Source organism: Mus musculus, chromosome 11, assembly GCF_000001635.26.
Source record: "Mus musculus strain C57BL/6J chromosome 11, GRCm38.p6 C57BL/6J".
Classification (NCBI taxonomy): domain Eukaryota; kingdom Metazoa; phylum Chordata; class Mammalia; order Rodentia; family Muridae; genus Mus; species Mus musculus.
Window position 1 is genome coordinate 9,189,234 of NC_000077.6, and position 15,950 is coordinate 9,205,183.

Genomic DNA, 15,950 nt, shown 5'->3' on the forward strand with positions numbered 1-15,950 from the left:
TTTGGAGGTGTGTGTGTCTTAACCCATCATTCAAAAAATACTAGGAAGAAAAGTTGTTTTCTGTCTAAAAGAATTCCTCTTGTCTGATGGTCTTAAAGTTAAGACATAAGCCTTTTTACTGATATCAGATGTGGATAGAAATATCAGTTCTTCTGGGATTTCTCATTTTCCTTTCCCACTCCTCCTCCTGCCCTTGCTCCTCCTGCTCCTTCTCCTCCCCCTGCTCCTCCTCCTCCTCCTGCTCCTCCTCCTGCCCTTGCTCCTCCTGCTCCTTCTCCTCCCCCTGCTCCTCCTCCTGCTCCTCCTACTGCTCCTCCTCCTGCTCCTCATCCTGCTCCTCCTCCTGCCCTTGCTCCTCCTGCTCCTTCTCCTCCCCCTGCTCCTCCTCTGCTCCTCCTCCTCCTCCTCCTGCTCCTCCCCCTGCTCCTCCTCTGTTCCTTCTCCTGCTCCTCCTCCCCCTGCTCCTCCTCCTGCTCCTTCTCCTCCCCCTGCTCCTCCTCCTGCTCCTCCTCCTGCTCCTCCTCCTGCTCCTCCTCCTGCTCCTCCTCCCCCCTTCTCCTGCTCCTCCTCCTGCTCCTCCTCCCCCTGCTCCTCCTCTGTTCCTTCTCCTCCTCCTCCTCCTCCTGCTCCTCCTCCCCCTGCTCCTCCTCTGTTCCTTCTCCTGCTCCTCCTCCCCCTGCTCCTCCTCTTTTCCCTGCTCCCCTTCACCTTTCCTTTTGTTCCTATTCCTCCTGCTCCTTCTCTCCCCGCTTCTCCTCCCGCTGTGCCTCCTTCTGCTCCTCCTTCTATTCCTACCCCTGTTCTTCCTCCTTTTCCTATGTGTCTCTTCCTCTTGCTCACCCTTCTGCTTTTTTCTCTGCTCCTCCTCCTCAATTTTGTTTTTATTTTTTATTATTTTTATTTACTTTTGTTTGTTTGTTGCTTTTGGAGACCAAGACCTACTCTGTTCAGACTATTCTGGAACTCACAGGCATTTCCCCCTTTCATTTTCTCAAATACTAGGATTATATGTGTGAGCCACCATACCCAGCATCTCCCTGGGACTCGAGCTTGTTTGCCCTGGACCAAGAACTGCACCATTGTCTTTCTTGTGCCTCTCACCTGCTGGCTCATCTTAAATATGAGGCTTCACCCCTACCTCACAAGTATATGAGCCAATTCTGCCAACCTATTACTTACTCTGTGTTTCTCTGAGAAGTTTAATAGTACCTTTCATGAAATCTCTCAGTAAAACATAGTGTGTAGCCCTGGTATAATGCTGGTTGCAGGAGCATAGGAACTCCTGCTGTAAAAGTCTCATGGCTCGGGCTTTTTCTTATAGTGAACAAACAAATAACCAACAAACATGGCAGCCATCTGTGATGTATAGAAATCTAAGTGTCTGTAAAGAAAGACACAGGCATAATGCTTGGATAACCCTGCAGGCCACTGAGGAGGCAAGGCCAGGAAAGATGCCCTGAGGGTATCATAAGAACCCACTTACCATGCACCAGGCTCCACTGTGCTATGTAAAGGCTTTCAATCTCTCTCTGCCAATTATGTAATAGATGATAAGAAATTAATGTTTTTTAGATGATAGAATAGTTCCCTTGCTGACATCTGGGGCATTGTTTCCTGTTGCAAAAGATACTTATAGAACAGCCAGATCTTGTGAAAACTTTTATGAAATGGAAGGCCACAGTGTCGTGTTGCCTGATATCCTGGCCACAACCAGGGGCCACAGGAAGTGAGGAGGGCCTGGCCTCTGTGACAGTGGAGCAATCAATGGCTCTCAGCTAAAGAAGCACACGTAGGTCAGCAAAGCCACATAAGCATGAGGCCCTGAGTTCAAGTTCACGAACCCATATATGAAGTTGGGCATTGTGGCACGAACTTGTAATCCCAGCACTGGGGAGGCAGTGACAAGCTAGTCCACCTAGCACAGTGCTAAGAAAAGGCCCTGTCTCAAGAATAAAGTGGCTGGCATTCCTGAGAAATGGCACACACACACACACACACACACACACACACACACACACACACACACACACACGGGGTGGGGGGTTGGGGGGAGGAGAGCAGGAGAGGTCTGCCAGGAGCACTCTGAGAGAGAAGGGGGGAATCACGTGAGGCTCAGGAGTAGCCTCAGGCTCGCCGAGCTTGTGCTTGCTTTCTGTGAGTAGCTTGTTCTGAACATTTGATCTTAGGCCTCCGGGCAGAGGGGGGTTGAGGGCAAAGAATGCAGTAGGGTACGCCAGCAAATTGAGCTACAGCCAGCCCCTCAGCTCTTTCCTTTCCCAAGTGTCTGCCGCAGGACTACCAAAGTGTAAATATCTTGGTAAATGAATGCGATCCTTGACAATTTATGAAAGAGGAGAAAAAAACCGAGTTCCACGACTTACTTACATCAGGGAGGTCAGGGGAAAACGTGGCCCTTGTCTCTCCTGCACGTGCCTTTGTGTGGGGTCTGGAAGATAATGGACATGCTCCTTCTTTATGTCCCGGGAGGGAAGTCTCTTAGAGCCCAACCCTCCCTAACACCACACAAGTAGTGAAAAGCTACTTGATTTCTCAGCCGAGGCAGAGCACCAGGGGACATTTGATGCCTGCCTTATTCAAGTCACCAATAATCTGTCTTGCATCACCCACCTTTGTTAGAATTGGCTAATAGGCCACAGGCTTCTACTGAAGGCTGGTATATAAGCGGTGGCCCTGCAAGCTGACTTCCTGAACTGAGGCAGGGAGCAGCCGGCATGGGGCACGCTGGGCGCCAGTTCCAAGCCCTGCTCTGGAAGAACTGGATTTGCAGACTCCGGCATCCAGTAAGTGTCCTGTATTTCCAGAGGGTTTTGGGAGGGAGGAATGGGGTAGGAATCAGGGTCTGATCTGGACTACCTTGATTCTTGGAAGCTGCAAAATCCACAGGGGACCTGGACTGCAGGGTGATTTTCCATCAGAACCTACCCTATGGGCCAATGTTGCTGAACCCTCATGGAAATTCTGTTGCTGAATCGAATCTTATCAGAGAAGGGCTAATATAGAAATAAAGTGATAAGCAGAGCTGGAAAAATTGGCATGTGGAGCATTTGTTATTAAAAAAAAAAACTGACCTGCAAACATTTAGGCTTAAGGAACAACATCAGAAATGTTTAATGCATAAACAAGCATACACATAAGTTATGGATGTTAACTCTAAAGCCCAAGGACTAAGAACAGAAATGGGCTTCAAACCACACACCCCTCAGTGTTAGTCTGTGATGTCCTCTCTTAGGTAATTCATATCTCCATCCCTCCTGTCCCCAGAACCGAATTTAGTTTAGAACAGCTAGGATTTCCTGAACAGATTGGAGTTGTACAAACCAAACTTATGCTAATATCTTAGTTAAAAAAATTACCTAAATGTGTATCTTAGTAAAGTATGGCCATGATGAACAGTCCTTTATTCCTGCTGCTGCTGAGGAAGGTCCTGCAGTAGAAATGTCTCCTTAGGCAGTGGGCCTGCCTGTCATGACAACTGAATTTCATTAGGCTCACTCCCTCAGCAGAGCATCTTTCCACCCTCCTCCAGATAAAGCAGATTTTTAAAGGAGCAGTCCTTTGTCCCCAGTCTGGAGGACCAGAAGAATATAGTTGGGAATTTGATTGCACAGAGCTTTTAATATCAGAGATGAGCAAGTGAGACACTGGCTTCTGATGAACTGTGAATGTATTCTCTAATGTATTTTCCCTTTTATGAACAGTGGGTTTCATTAACACATAAGTTTTGGCATTTATACCTACCACTCCACAAAGCAGTGTTGCAGAGGAGGCCAGCTTCCCATGAACATATTGTTCTTTTCCTTTTGAGTATGTGAATTCCGTAACTTCAATAGCCTAGTGACTAAGTGATGGGTGGTACCCAGACTCCCCCACTCCTTAGAGGTCGCAAGGCGATCCTTGCTGTGGGGCACTATCCTTAACAGAAGTATTCTGCTCATGCATTTATTTATTTGCTGATTGCTTGTTTAAAATGGAGACTCCTGTACCTCGTCCTTTGCCACCTCTTTTTCCTTGCCTGTGTTTATCTTCTACAAAGTCATGCTGCAGAATTACTTGTTTATTGCTCGCCTGTGGGTTCTGTGTTAGAATGTACTACCACAGAGAGGACACATTTCCCCAGTTGTTCAACACATGTACACAGCTTATAAGCAGCACCTGCCACACAGAGATGTCCAGAAAGCCTTGGCTGAGATAGGTGTAGTGCGACACACCTGGAATTCTCGTACTTTGGAAGTAGAGGCAGGAAGATAAAGGAGTTCAAGGTGCTCTTCGGCTACATGGTGAGTTCAAAGTCAGCTTGAGTTATAGGAGGCACTGTCTTTGAAAACCCATGATTATAACATTAAAAATACATCCTTAGTTGGATTAGCAAAAGAAGGAATACAGTACCTGCTTACTACATTTATATAGTCTCTACCAGGGGCCACAAGACAAATGTGAACCGGCTCCAGGGCTATAATTAGGTCTGAGAAAATCAACCAAATAAGTAATTGAATGTTATTTGACCCCCTTTTCAGGGACTACCTCCTGAAGATGTCTGTGTCCAAATGGGAGATGTTAACTGCACAAAGTCACCTGTTGTGTCTCTGCCCTTCACACAGCAGAGTCTAAAGGGACACAGGACCCCGCATAGAATGTGCAGTTTTTGACGTTCCTTACCATTCACTAGTTGACTCAGACAATGGTTTTAGCTGGATTTCCTCCCTGTGAGATGGCCAGAGTGGTTAATGTATTTGGCATGTTCACGACAGGGCTCTTCAGATGAGTGGGAGCAATTCGTATCACAGCACAGAATGAAAGACACTAGTGCCTTGGACACCTAGGACATGAGCTCTGGGCTCTGAGAGGAGAGTCTAGGGAGAGCTATAGGCTACCAGCTTGCAGGACCAGGGACAGGTCAGAGCAGAACCTCAGAGGCAATAGGATAGCAATGTATTTACATCTCTTAATCAGTTGTAGTGGAAACGCTGAGGGCAGGCCCCTCTGGGTAACCTACATTTTCTAGCTTCCTGTTTTCCAGTGATGATCTGTAAATTCTTGTTTTTGCGTTATGGAAATAGAGCAATGGTGCAGATGGGGACAATCAATCTAAGTGATGAGACAGTTCCAAATACATGTTTATTCAGTGTATTCAGTTTATTATGTGTGTAATAAAAGGAGCTTGTCTGTTTTACACACACTTAAAGCTTGTTTACTTGGTTATTTTATGTTCATAGACCCTTTATTTAAGGTTTGATTTTTGTTTGTTTATTTTGTTGTTGTTGTTGTTGTTGTTTTGCACTTTGTTCTTGGCCTTTCTATATACCCTGGCTGTCCTGGAACTGACTATGTAGACCAGACCAGCCTTGAACTCACAGCAATCCACCTGCCTCTGCATCCTAAGGTACTGAGACTAAAGGTGTGCATAAGTCTTTTACCTTTACATTATGTGTATTTGTCTGTAGATATGTACATATGAATGTTGGCCTGGAGAGGGTATCAGGTCTTCTGGAGTTAGCATTACAGACAGTTGTGAGCCAAAGTTTGTGGGTTCTGGGAACTAAATTTGAGTTCTCTAGAAGAGCAATATAGACTTTTAATGACTGAGTCATCCATCTCTCTAGGCCCCGTTGTTCCTTTAAAAAGCATTTTGTTATAGATATTTCAGAAAAACCAATGGATAAATGCCGCTCCTCTTCATTGATGGCTAAGATTCTACTACTCTTCAATAATTGTTTACCAAAAGTCTAATGTTATATTTATAGCCACGTATGTTATTATTCTTGAGTTTTCATTTGTTGCGCAAGCATAAGAACAAGGAACAGTTTTAAATCCTGTGAAATTCCACTGTGATGATTCATATGCTTGTTTCCATAGCATATACAATATACATATTTGATTGTTAATGTCATAGACTTTCCTTTGATCATTAAGCACTGAAGCCTAACATTTTAAAAGATGATGCATGGTCTTCCTATCCAATGGCTTTATTGTATAATAGCTCATTGTTGGAGGCACATAATGTATTTGATTATTTCCTTGAAGCATGATGGTGTGTGTATGTGTTTGTGTCCATGTGGTGTGTGTGTGTGTGTGTGTGTGTGAGAGAGAGAGAGAGAGAGAGAGAGAGAGAGAGAGAGAGAAAGAGAGAGAGATAGACAGAGACAGAGACAGAGAGACAGAGAGAGACACAGAGAGACAGAGAGAGACAGAGATACAGAGACAGAGACAGAGAGACAGAGAGAGAGACACAGAGAGAGACAGAGAGACAGAGAGATAGAGAGACAGAGAGACAGAGAGACAGAGAGGGAGAGAGAGATTTTGTATTTGTATTGCTCCCCACCCAGGTTATGAGTCAAAGTCCCAAATCTGACGTTCACTGAATCAGCGGGACTAGTTGGCCATCAAGCTCCAAGGATCTTTCTATTTGTACCTGTGTTAGGATTACAGGTGTGAGCCACCATGCAGTTTTCCCCCCTTTATTAAGTGGATGCTGGGGATCCAGACCCAGGTTTTAATCTTTGTACAGAAAGCACATTACCAACTGATTCATCTCTTCAGTGTCAAGTTCATTTTCTTGGAAATGTTGTTCTTTGGTTAGCTTCCTGGATCAGACTTCCTAGACCTGCTGATTCTGAGCATGTTGATGAAAGTGGAGTGGTGTCCTCAGGAGTGTCCATAGATAGATTGTGACCAAGCTCATCAGTACTATCATAGCCAGGATTTATGAGCCAGGGATTTATGTTATGCATGAAGCTACATATTTGTATTTTATTTATCTTAACTATACAGCAACTAAATCCATTACTTATTACTTTAAAAATGAAATAAATATGCTGTTAGCCAAGTGGGGTGGTTGCTCGTGATTGTCAACCTGATAGGATTTAGAATCACCATGGAATCGAATCTCCGGCATATTTGTGGGAGGCAATCTAGATTAAGATAACTAAAGTGGGAAGACTCATCCTAATTGCGTGGCTCCATAGACTGGGGTCTTGGACTAAATAAGGAGATAGTGAGAGATAGGTATAAGCATACATTACTCTCTACTCCCTGACTGTGGTTACAATGTGATCAGCTGCCTCCTGTTCCTTCTCTACCTTCCCTGACACTGTGGTCTGGCTCTCCCCCAAACTGTAAGCCAAATTAAATGCTTTGTAAAATTTCTTTTGTCAAGTATTTTGTCATAGCAATGAGGCAAGTAACTAATTCACCAAGTATTGCTTCTTGGTAGTGCCATTCCTCCTCCTCCTCCTCTTCTTTGTTTTCATCGTCATCTTCTTCCATCCTCTGCTTTGATGTAGTTTAGAGTGGTTGAACCCACCCTGTTTACTGTGGATGACAACACTGTCCAACCTGACCCTTGTTGTTTTGGGGGTAACTGCCGTCAGATCTCATGCACCTTGATCAATGGTGACTGCTAACCTCTCTCCTTTTGCCCCCAGCTGGAGGAGATCCCTATCCTTTATCAGCTAATGAAAGCTAACACCTCTTGGAGTTCTGACAGTCCTTTTGAAGACTTTGGTTAATAGTTGGGATTGAAGTGCCACATGGTATACAAGGACAACACATTGGATCTTGAATGTTCTGTAAAATCTCAGGGGAAAAGGCTTGGTCTATAGGAGACGCTATGCGACTTTATGGCAGCTTTAAGTGATGGAGGCTCTGGAAAGTTATTAGGTCATTGGAGGCATGTTGTTGAAATAGATTGTGAGATTATGATCTTTTATTCTCCTTCTATACTTCCTGGCTTATGATTTTATGAGTGTTTTTTCTCCACAACAAATTCCTTTCACAATGTGTGATATCACCACAGGCCTAAAACAACAGGACCAATTGATCATAGACCAAAAATTCTATGATCGTGGGCCAAAATAACGTTTCCCTCGATAACATGATTATAGCAGTTACTTTGTTAGTGTAGCAGAGAGCTGACTAATTCAGGTATTGTGATTCTAAATATAGTCAATTGTCAACTACTGGGAGCAAAGGACAAGCTGTATTGTAAATGGTCTTTGCAATACAGAACCCCATGACACATATTCTACATATTCTACACTCCAGACCCCTCTTACACATAAGTCTCAGTGTTGTTGATACCACAAATACTTAGTTATATGGAGATAGAGCTATGGTGCCCTTTCCGTGTTCCTCTTTTAGGCATGGTTTGAAGAAGTCTATGAGGATGTCAGAGTGCAAGTATAGCAGCTTCTATGCTCAACACACGGTCAAGTTCAAGTCTGCTTTCATTAGAGAGCTCTCAATCGTCCCAGCCCAATCAGGTTGAATCTCAGCCTGTGTCTCTAACTCAGAATCATCTACTTTCAGGCCTAACCACCAAGACATTCTTTTAAAATATTCTTCCTTTAATAAGGAAGGGAACACATTTTCAGGTTCCATTCCCCTAAACCTCTGACATTTTATGCTTGTGTGTCTGTGGTTTTGTCTTATATATAAAAAAGAATCTCCCATTTATTTGAGATTTTCATCCATCTCCGAGTTTTGTGATGCTTGACGTTGACATGATATGAAGCATAACTTTCTTTCAGGGAAACAAAACAAAACAAAACAAAACTTGCTGGTCTCACTTTCTGTATTTTTTCTGAAACTGAAAACAATCACAGATACAAAGCCCAGAGGTGGAGCAGTTCATCTTTCCTTTGGACATTATCTTAGAGGCTCATTCTATTCTTGTTACTACCTTTGTATAGTTAGAAGTTAGAGTTCAATGGTTTCCTGTCAAATCTACTTGACAAGGTTCTGTTAACAGAAACCAGGGAGTCCTTGGTCAACCATCTAAATTCTTAGGTTGATTTTAAAAAGTCTTGATCTTGAAAGACCACTCCTAAAAAGATGCTATCATTGTGTATCTTTTAAAATCTTAAAATACCTTGTTAGTGGAAAGTACCTCAAAGGTTCAAATGTTCAAACATAGTATTAGCAGACCTTGGGTATGCCTTAAGTGAACTGACCTATACATGGCTGAAGTGAATAATAGCACCTAAGGGTCATCACTTCAATATTAGTGCTAAAACCAGTGTTCTCTGGATTAGGAGTCTTGCTGCACCCTGATGCCTGGTAAGATATTTCGTGTCGAGAGAGGTTTTCTAGAAGTGAGCATCTCCTCCTGCTGCAGGGCAGTTAGCCTAGGTCTGTGCTTGCCCACAGAGCATTTATGAGTCTGCTTAGCATGCTATGACAAAATACTGTACACAAACTGGTGTGAAGAGGAATGTGTTGCTGGAGGCCCAAGGTTGAGGATGGCAGGCTAGTCCCTCTCAGGAGTAATGGACACACGCTCTTTTCATGCCTCCTTTCATCTCTGTGTATCCAGAGTTCTTGCTAAAAAGGAAAAGGCGGGACACATGGACCAGACTTGTTCTACCCAAGGATGACTCTGTTCTAACAAACCATGTCTAATGATCCCTTTTCCACGGGAAGTCACTGTGAAGTGCTGGGTTAAGAACTTCACCCTAGGAGCAGCAGGGGACAAGTACAGCCCCATTGGTAGACTGGTTGGGGCTGGGCTTACATCTTTATTAGTATAACAGCTGCCTCAGGAGATAAAGCTATACCCTGGGCAGTTTAGGACATTTAAATAGAGCAGCTTAATCCCCAGGTACGATCATTCCACATGGAGACAGGGTCTACTTAACTAATTTGAGTCAAAGGAAAGATGCTTGATGTTTATAACTCAACCTGTCTCCAGGAATAGTGTCATGTCTGCTGCATAGTGAGTTCAAGGCCAGCCTGTGTTGAATGAGGACAATCTGTCTCAAAATTCAAATAAAAACAAAGACCATTGCTTCTTTAAGAATCTGTTTAAATCTCCAATCATCATAAAGTAAACTACAATACCTCTCCTCTCCCAGGTTTTGGGGTTTCTCAGTGGTTGGGTTGGGAGAGAGGTCCCCTGGTTGTGATTCTTGCCAACTTCTGTCTGACAGTATCATAAGGTTTAAAGGTGAACAAGTAGTGACCTAGTACAAGGTGACCTAGTAGTCTGACTTGTAGCAGAATATCTGTGTTGTATTTGAGTGGACAGACTGGACAAACCTCCTGAATTTCCTGGTCACTGTTGAGCCCTGAATACTCACATCATGGCTGTTATCACCTTTTCACCAACAGTCCTACGTATCCATTGGCTTTGTCCAGCTCACAGAATCCTCTCAAGGAAACACCTGGGCTCTGTGTGACTTGGGTACATGACCAGTGATCTGACCCTGCACAGATCTTTCTGATGGTTTCTCTAGCACTGTCCAGGGATTGGTATAGATGTTGATTAGATGAGGTTTGCTTAGGCCATAATAGCTATTGTGTCAATGGCCAGTACTATTCTCTGGGACATCCTTGTAATTACCAGAGTCCACATCTGAGCACAGATATTCTCCAGGCTCAACCCATTCTCATGACCCAGTCAGTCAGTCATAAGTATTAAATGGCTGCCTATTGCAGATCTTTCTGCTTTGTCTCCCAGTGTCCAGCCACCCTAGAAGAGCTCTGGATGTAGGCACTGCTGATCAAGAGCAGGGTGAGAGATGAGGGGTCCCCAGAGCAGTGCATTTGCTTTTTGCACTATTCTCATGGTTCCCAGAAATCATGAAGAACTTGTCCATTTTCCATAATTATGCTCCATAGACAGCCAGATACATTCATATCTGGATGCCTTATGATAGTCTGAAGCTCTGACTGAAATTTGGGGCAATAATCTGTTAGCCATGTAATAGACAAGAAGACTAAAAAGTACTTGCAGGCTTCTGTTGTGGCCTAAAGTTGTCTTCCCTGTTGTACATTCACCTGCTCTTGACCCTGGGGAGAAAACTGCTGGGTCACTCTGAGGCTACTGCAGGTCATCTGGGCATGTGTGTCTCAATGGCCTGGGCAATGCAGCATAGAAATCTAATTACCAAGAAGCAAACACGCCTGGAGGATTTAAAGCTCACAGCAGCTATGCGTTGAACTTGCTTGTTTTTCTCCTATTCATAATCACTGGATCACAGGAGCCCTTTCAATTCTGATTGATCTTAATTTCCTGGTAACCTGGCTTTGTTTTCCTCCCATCTGCTTTCTCAAAGTGCAGGTAAATATACAAACTAGTGAGAAGGAAAGAACAAAGTCTTTGGAGGACAGTGAGGGACCGCCTGTAGGAAGAAAGGGTTCAGGCAGTTTGGGCCCCCTTGTAGGTGTCCTTTGGATCCTGTCTATTATCCATGGTAGGAACCTGCAGCCTTCTAAAGGAACGCAAAATGGCTTCTTTGTAAATACTAGGCATTTGAATTTATCACTTCTCCATTTGACTGTTTGCCAGGGGAAAAAAAGACATGAAACAAATACCCCACTTCTTTATGACATTCTTATTGAAATTGTCACCAACACCTTGGGGATAAAATGCAAAGATCACCCAAAGGCTATGTCTGTCTTATGTAGGATGGCAGCTTCTGGAGAACAAAACGAAGGCCACATGAATGCATGGGATTTCCTTGTAGTGATTGTGGATTTGGGGCGTGGGTAGGCCCATTTTTGTTGTTGCATTGAGAAGCAATCTCACCATGTAACCCAGGCTGGCCACATTCATGATTCTCCAGCCTCAACTCTCCTAATGCTCCATGGCTAGGTTTAGAGTTTTTATGAGTCTGGCCTATGGCTTTCCTATGTCAGGATCCCAGGACCATCTCAGGGAATGTAGCAATAGTGTCTGGTCTGAATGACTGCTAGCGTGTATTGTTCTTTAGGCTAGCGTCTGGAGCTCTGGGGACAGCTGTACCTGTATGTAGTGGTGCTCATGTATCAGAAGAGTTAGCACTCCTTAGAGATGAGAGGGAAGAGGCAGAAGGCACTGAAGCATACTTGTTGAGTTAGGGAGTTGTGGCTAAGTGTGGCTCAAAGGAACTGCTGCAAAAGACTCAAGGTAGAAGCCATGTAATGAGCAAGAAGGTAGATATATGTAGTTAGTGATGTGTTAGAATAGCGGCTTGCATCTCTAGACGTAGCACACCAGGCCAAAGCAGTTCCACATGTAAGAGATTTTACTGGGGACAAAGAGGGGAGAGAGAGAAAGATAAAGGAAAAAAAGGAGTGAAAGTGGGGAAAGGTCTCTCTTTTATATATGCTGTGACATAACCTGTTCGCAGGTAAGTGTGGAAAGTGGGCTCTGGGAAGGAATGTGGTAGTCATAGCAACAGGTGCCACCTATGTGTGACATGTTGAGTTTGGGGCCAATCTGCAAAACTGATCTTTTGATGCCAACAGTTAATATAACAAAAGTTACATTTTCTTACGCTGAGGGTCATCACACAATGTTCACACTCTAAATTTCTGATAACAGTTCTAAGCCTGTCTCCCCAAAGCTGCTCACCTGTGCAACATATCTTAGCTGAAGGGCAGGTTCAGTCTCTGACAGAAGACTCAGTGGGACATATTAAAAAAGAACGTTTATATCCCTTGCTACGCTGAGTACTGGTGGGCCACATGGCACCAGCAGGGTGTCCTCATCTTAGCAGACTCTCTGACTCACAATTCCAAAATCTACCTAACTCACTAAGTTCCCACTGGTGGGTTGTTACCATGCCAACCCCATACTTCAAAACCCCCATGGCCTTTCTGGTGCACATCTGGCAAATCCATGCTTTGCCACTGTACCTTTCTCTCTTGAACCCAGCCAAACTGTGAAGAAAAACGCAACACAAACTTAGCCCAGAAACAATGGTAACTCAATTTCTGATGCAACAACTAGAATCCTAATCTAGTAAGCCATATTCAATCTAAATCCTCCGGTGGTGAATCCTGGTGGATTCACCATATAAACCGAGAGACACTAGCAGCTACATCTTGCCCTTTTGCTATCCCTGTCTCAAAGACCCTCTTTCCTGCTCCCCCCTCTACCTCTGTCCAACCTGGAAGTCCCGCCTACTCACCCAGTGATTGGTCCCTTTATTCACTGGGGGAAGGTTAATAAGAAGTCACCTGAGTAAAAGACTCATCCCTGTTCCAGAGGACTCCTCCTGGAAAAGCAGAATTAACATCAGAATCCAGGCATCACCAGGGCCATCCACACCCAGTCTCTGATTTTTGAGGATTAGGATTCTGCCACAGGGCAGATCAAGGTGGCATCTCTTCAGATGTGCAGAGCAGAACATTGTTCTTTTGGTGTTTGCTTATCTGTCCAGTGGGCATCGTGGGGTTCTAGGACTGTGTCTGTTTTTCTGAGTGGGTTGGTATCACTGGGTTCTGGCTATCAGGTGCAGCCTTGGGTAGAGTAGGTTTCCTGATTAAGCTATTTTTATATGTCTAAAAGGCTTCTTTTTAAAACTATGCTCATTACAAATCAGTTAGTGACTGGTGCTCACTTTGACTGAGAGTCCTTCTCTCTGCTCTGGCAGCTGATCCCTGCTCTTCTGTCACACTACTGCCCAGTCAGTGAATGAGTGTCAGAAAAGAATGATTATTTTTCAATAGAATGTTTTTTTTTTAATGGAAGGAGAAAGACTTAATTCGTCAATTTTTATTTTTCTCAGTGGCCAACTATCACCAAGGTTTGCAAAGGTTTTTCTTGAGGAAGCAGAGTGGGAGCTCTGAGCTCTTGGGATGTCGCATCTCCTTGCTGTACAGTACTTGCTGTGCTGTCCCTCAAGTTGAAGATGGCATTTGGTACTGACTTTCTCTTTGCTTATTTGAGCTGTGTGAGAGCTAGATTGGTCTTTCTAAAGGAACATCAGCAAAGGCTGAGAAACACTTCTGGAAAAGTCCCTATTTTTAAGAGGTTGGCACTGGGAGGCCCAAAACTGCCCCAGACAGACACAGTAGAGCTTCACGTGTACTCCACAAGTCTTTGTTTTCAAAGGCCAGGGTAACAAAGCAATTATGTGCTTTGCTTCCATTTCTTTGACATTCTAAACTTAGGATGGTTCCCCTTCCTTCAGCCAATGAGATCTTGAGACAAGCTTCTTCCCCAAAGGGGTCTTTTTCTATCTTAATTCATTGCAATTTTATCTTTTTGTGTAACCCAACCATATGTGGCAGGAGCCACTTGAAGGATTTAAAGATGGCTTTAGACTTAGTCTAGAGGGTGGTTTAGTTGACTTCATCTCCAAGTACCCTAAAGAACATGACTCCTTTCATTTCACAGGCATAGGTATAACGTGGTGTGTGAGGAATACCTAGGGCCTCAGACATATTTCAGATTTCTGATAATTTCCAGATTTAGGAAGATTTTTTACATACATATAATGAGATCCTTGGGGAAAGAACTAAACCTTCTATCTAAACACAAGATTTATTTATATTTCATGCATTTTTTACACACAGCCTGAAGTGAATTTTATACAATAGTATGATAATTATATACATAGAATAAAGTTTCATGGCATGTGGTTTTCTACTGATGAATCATATCACTGCTGTGAATTTTCTCCAGTTTTTGCATCAGAGATCTTCAGTTTGTCCACTCATTTTTGTCTATGAAGCAGGGCTCCATCTACATTGTTCACTGTGTCTCCGGTTTGTAAAATGGTGCCTGACATGATACACGCTTTCTACTAAGCAAGCAAATGAGACTGTTAATATTTTTATTTTTAGTAGACTTTCTAAAGAACACAGATGGGGTTTTAAAAGGGCTTAATTTTTCTTTTTGTAGTTTAAGGAATTTGTGTCTAAAGATGCCATATGATACATTCTGTTTCCTTCCACATATTCTTTTTTTTTTCCATTTTCTCTCACTTAGTTCTATGTCCTGCATGGTAGCAGGACCTCCCCCATATCGGTCTCCCGATTTAGCTCTCAGGAAGACCAGCCATATGTCACAGCTGCTGGATAGCAGGTTGTCCTATTGATCTATCTGCTCTTTTTTTCTCCTCCTCTTCCTCCTCTTTCTCCTCTTCCTCCTCCTCCACCTTCTTTTTAAAATATGTTAGCTTTTCAAATATTGATGACTCTGTTTCTGGGCTATCTATGCCTGTCAAAGGGCAGTTTGCGTCTTGTTAATGAACAATACATTGTTTTATTATTACTCTGCACAAGGCTTTGATATGTTAGAAGACAAGTTCTGTGACTCATTTACTATTTACTTGCTGTGTACTTTTCATCTCTAAATAGTACCTGCCTGTATCTTTGAAAGAAAAGCCTGAAATCCCTGTCTTTCAAATAGTTTAATCCCAGCATTGTTTGGAATCTGAGCACATGATATGAAAGCTGCTTTATTGTGTTCTGAGATGGGATAACCTGGCTTGTTTATCTTACAATTATTGTTTCCTGTGTTCTTGAGATGTAATTTCCTTGCAACACTATTCTAAACCAACGAACTTTTCCCTAGCAGTCCAAAGAGATGTAATCGCACTTCAGTTTCTTGCTGTTGATGAGCTGAGTGGTTGGTGACTCCAGCTATCCTGTTGATAAGTGTCTTTCTTGATCTCTTGAGAGCTTCTCTCTTTTTTTCCTCTTTCTCTCTTTTCTGAGAGTGCGTGTATATGTGCATGTGTGTGGGTCTGTGTAGGTGTCCCATATGGGTCTGTGTGGGTGTGGACATGTGCGTGTGGTGTGCATGTGTGTGTGTGTGTGTGTGTGTGTGTGAGAGAGAGAGAGAGGAGAGAGAGAGTGAGAGAGAGAGAGAGATGTGTCTTGGGGGTGTTGGTGTGTGTGTGTAGTCTGTATGCATGTGTGCACATGTTTCTCAGTTAGGGTTTCTTTCTATTGCTGTGATAAAACACCATGGCCAAAAGCGACTTGAGGGGGAAAGGATTTATTCCATTTTACACTTCCAGGTTACTTCACTGAGGTTAAGTCAAGGTAAAAATCTATAAGCAGGAACTGAAGCAGAAGCCACAGAGGAAGGCTGCTTACTGACTTGCTCCTCATGGTTTTCTCAGTCTTTTTTCTTATACAACCCTGGGCCATATACCCAGCATAGCACTGCCCATGGTAGGCTGAACTCTTCCGCATCAACCATTAATGAAGAAAAT

The 15,950-nt window shown here is 43.5% G+C and overlaps 1 protein-coding gene across 1 annotated transcript in view; it reads left to right on the forward strand.

The window, feature by feature from the left end:
• Positions 1-2,708: 2,708 nt before the first annotated feature.
• Abca13 (ATP-binding cassette, sub-family A (ABC1), member 13) overlaps positions 2,709-15,950 on the forward strand; it is a 492,930-nt gene continuing 479,688 nt past the window's right edge. Inside the window, exon 1 of the mRNA NM_178259.3 lies at positions 2,709-2,801. Coding sequence (NP_839990.2) covers positions 2,733-2,801 — 69 coding nt within the window. The 5' untranslated portion in view covers positions 2,709-2,732. The remainder of the gene's footprint in view (positions 2,802-15,950) is intronic.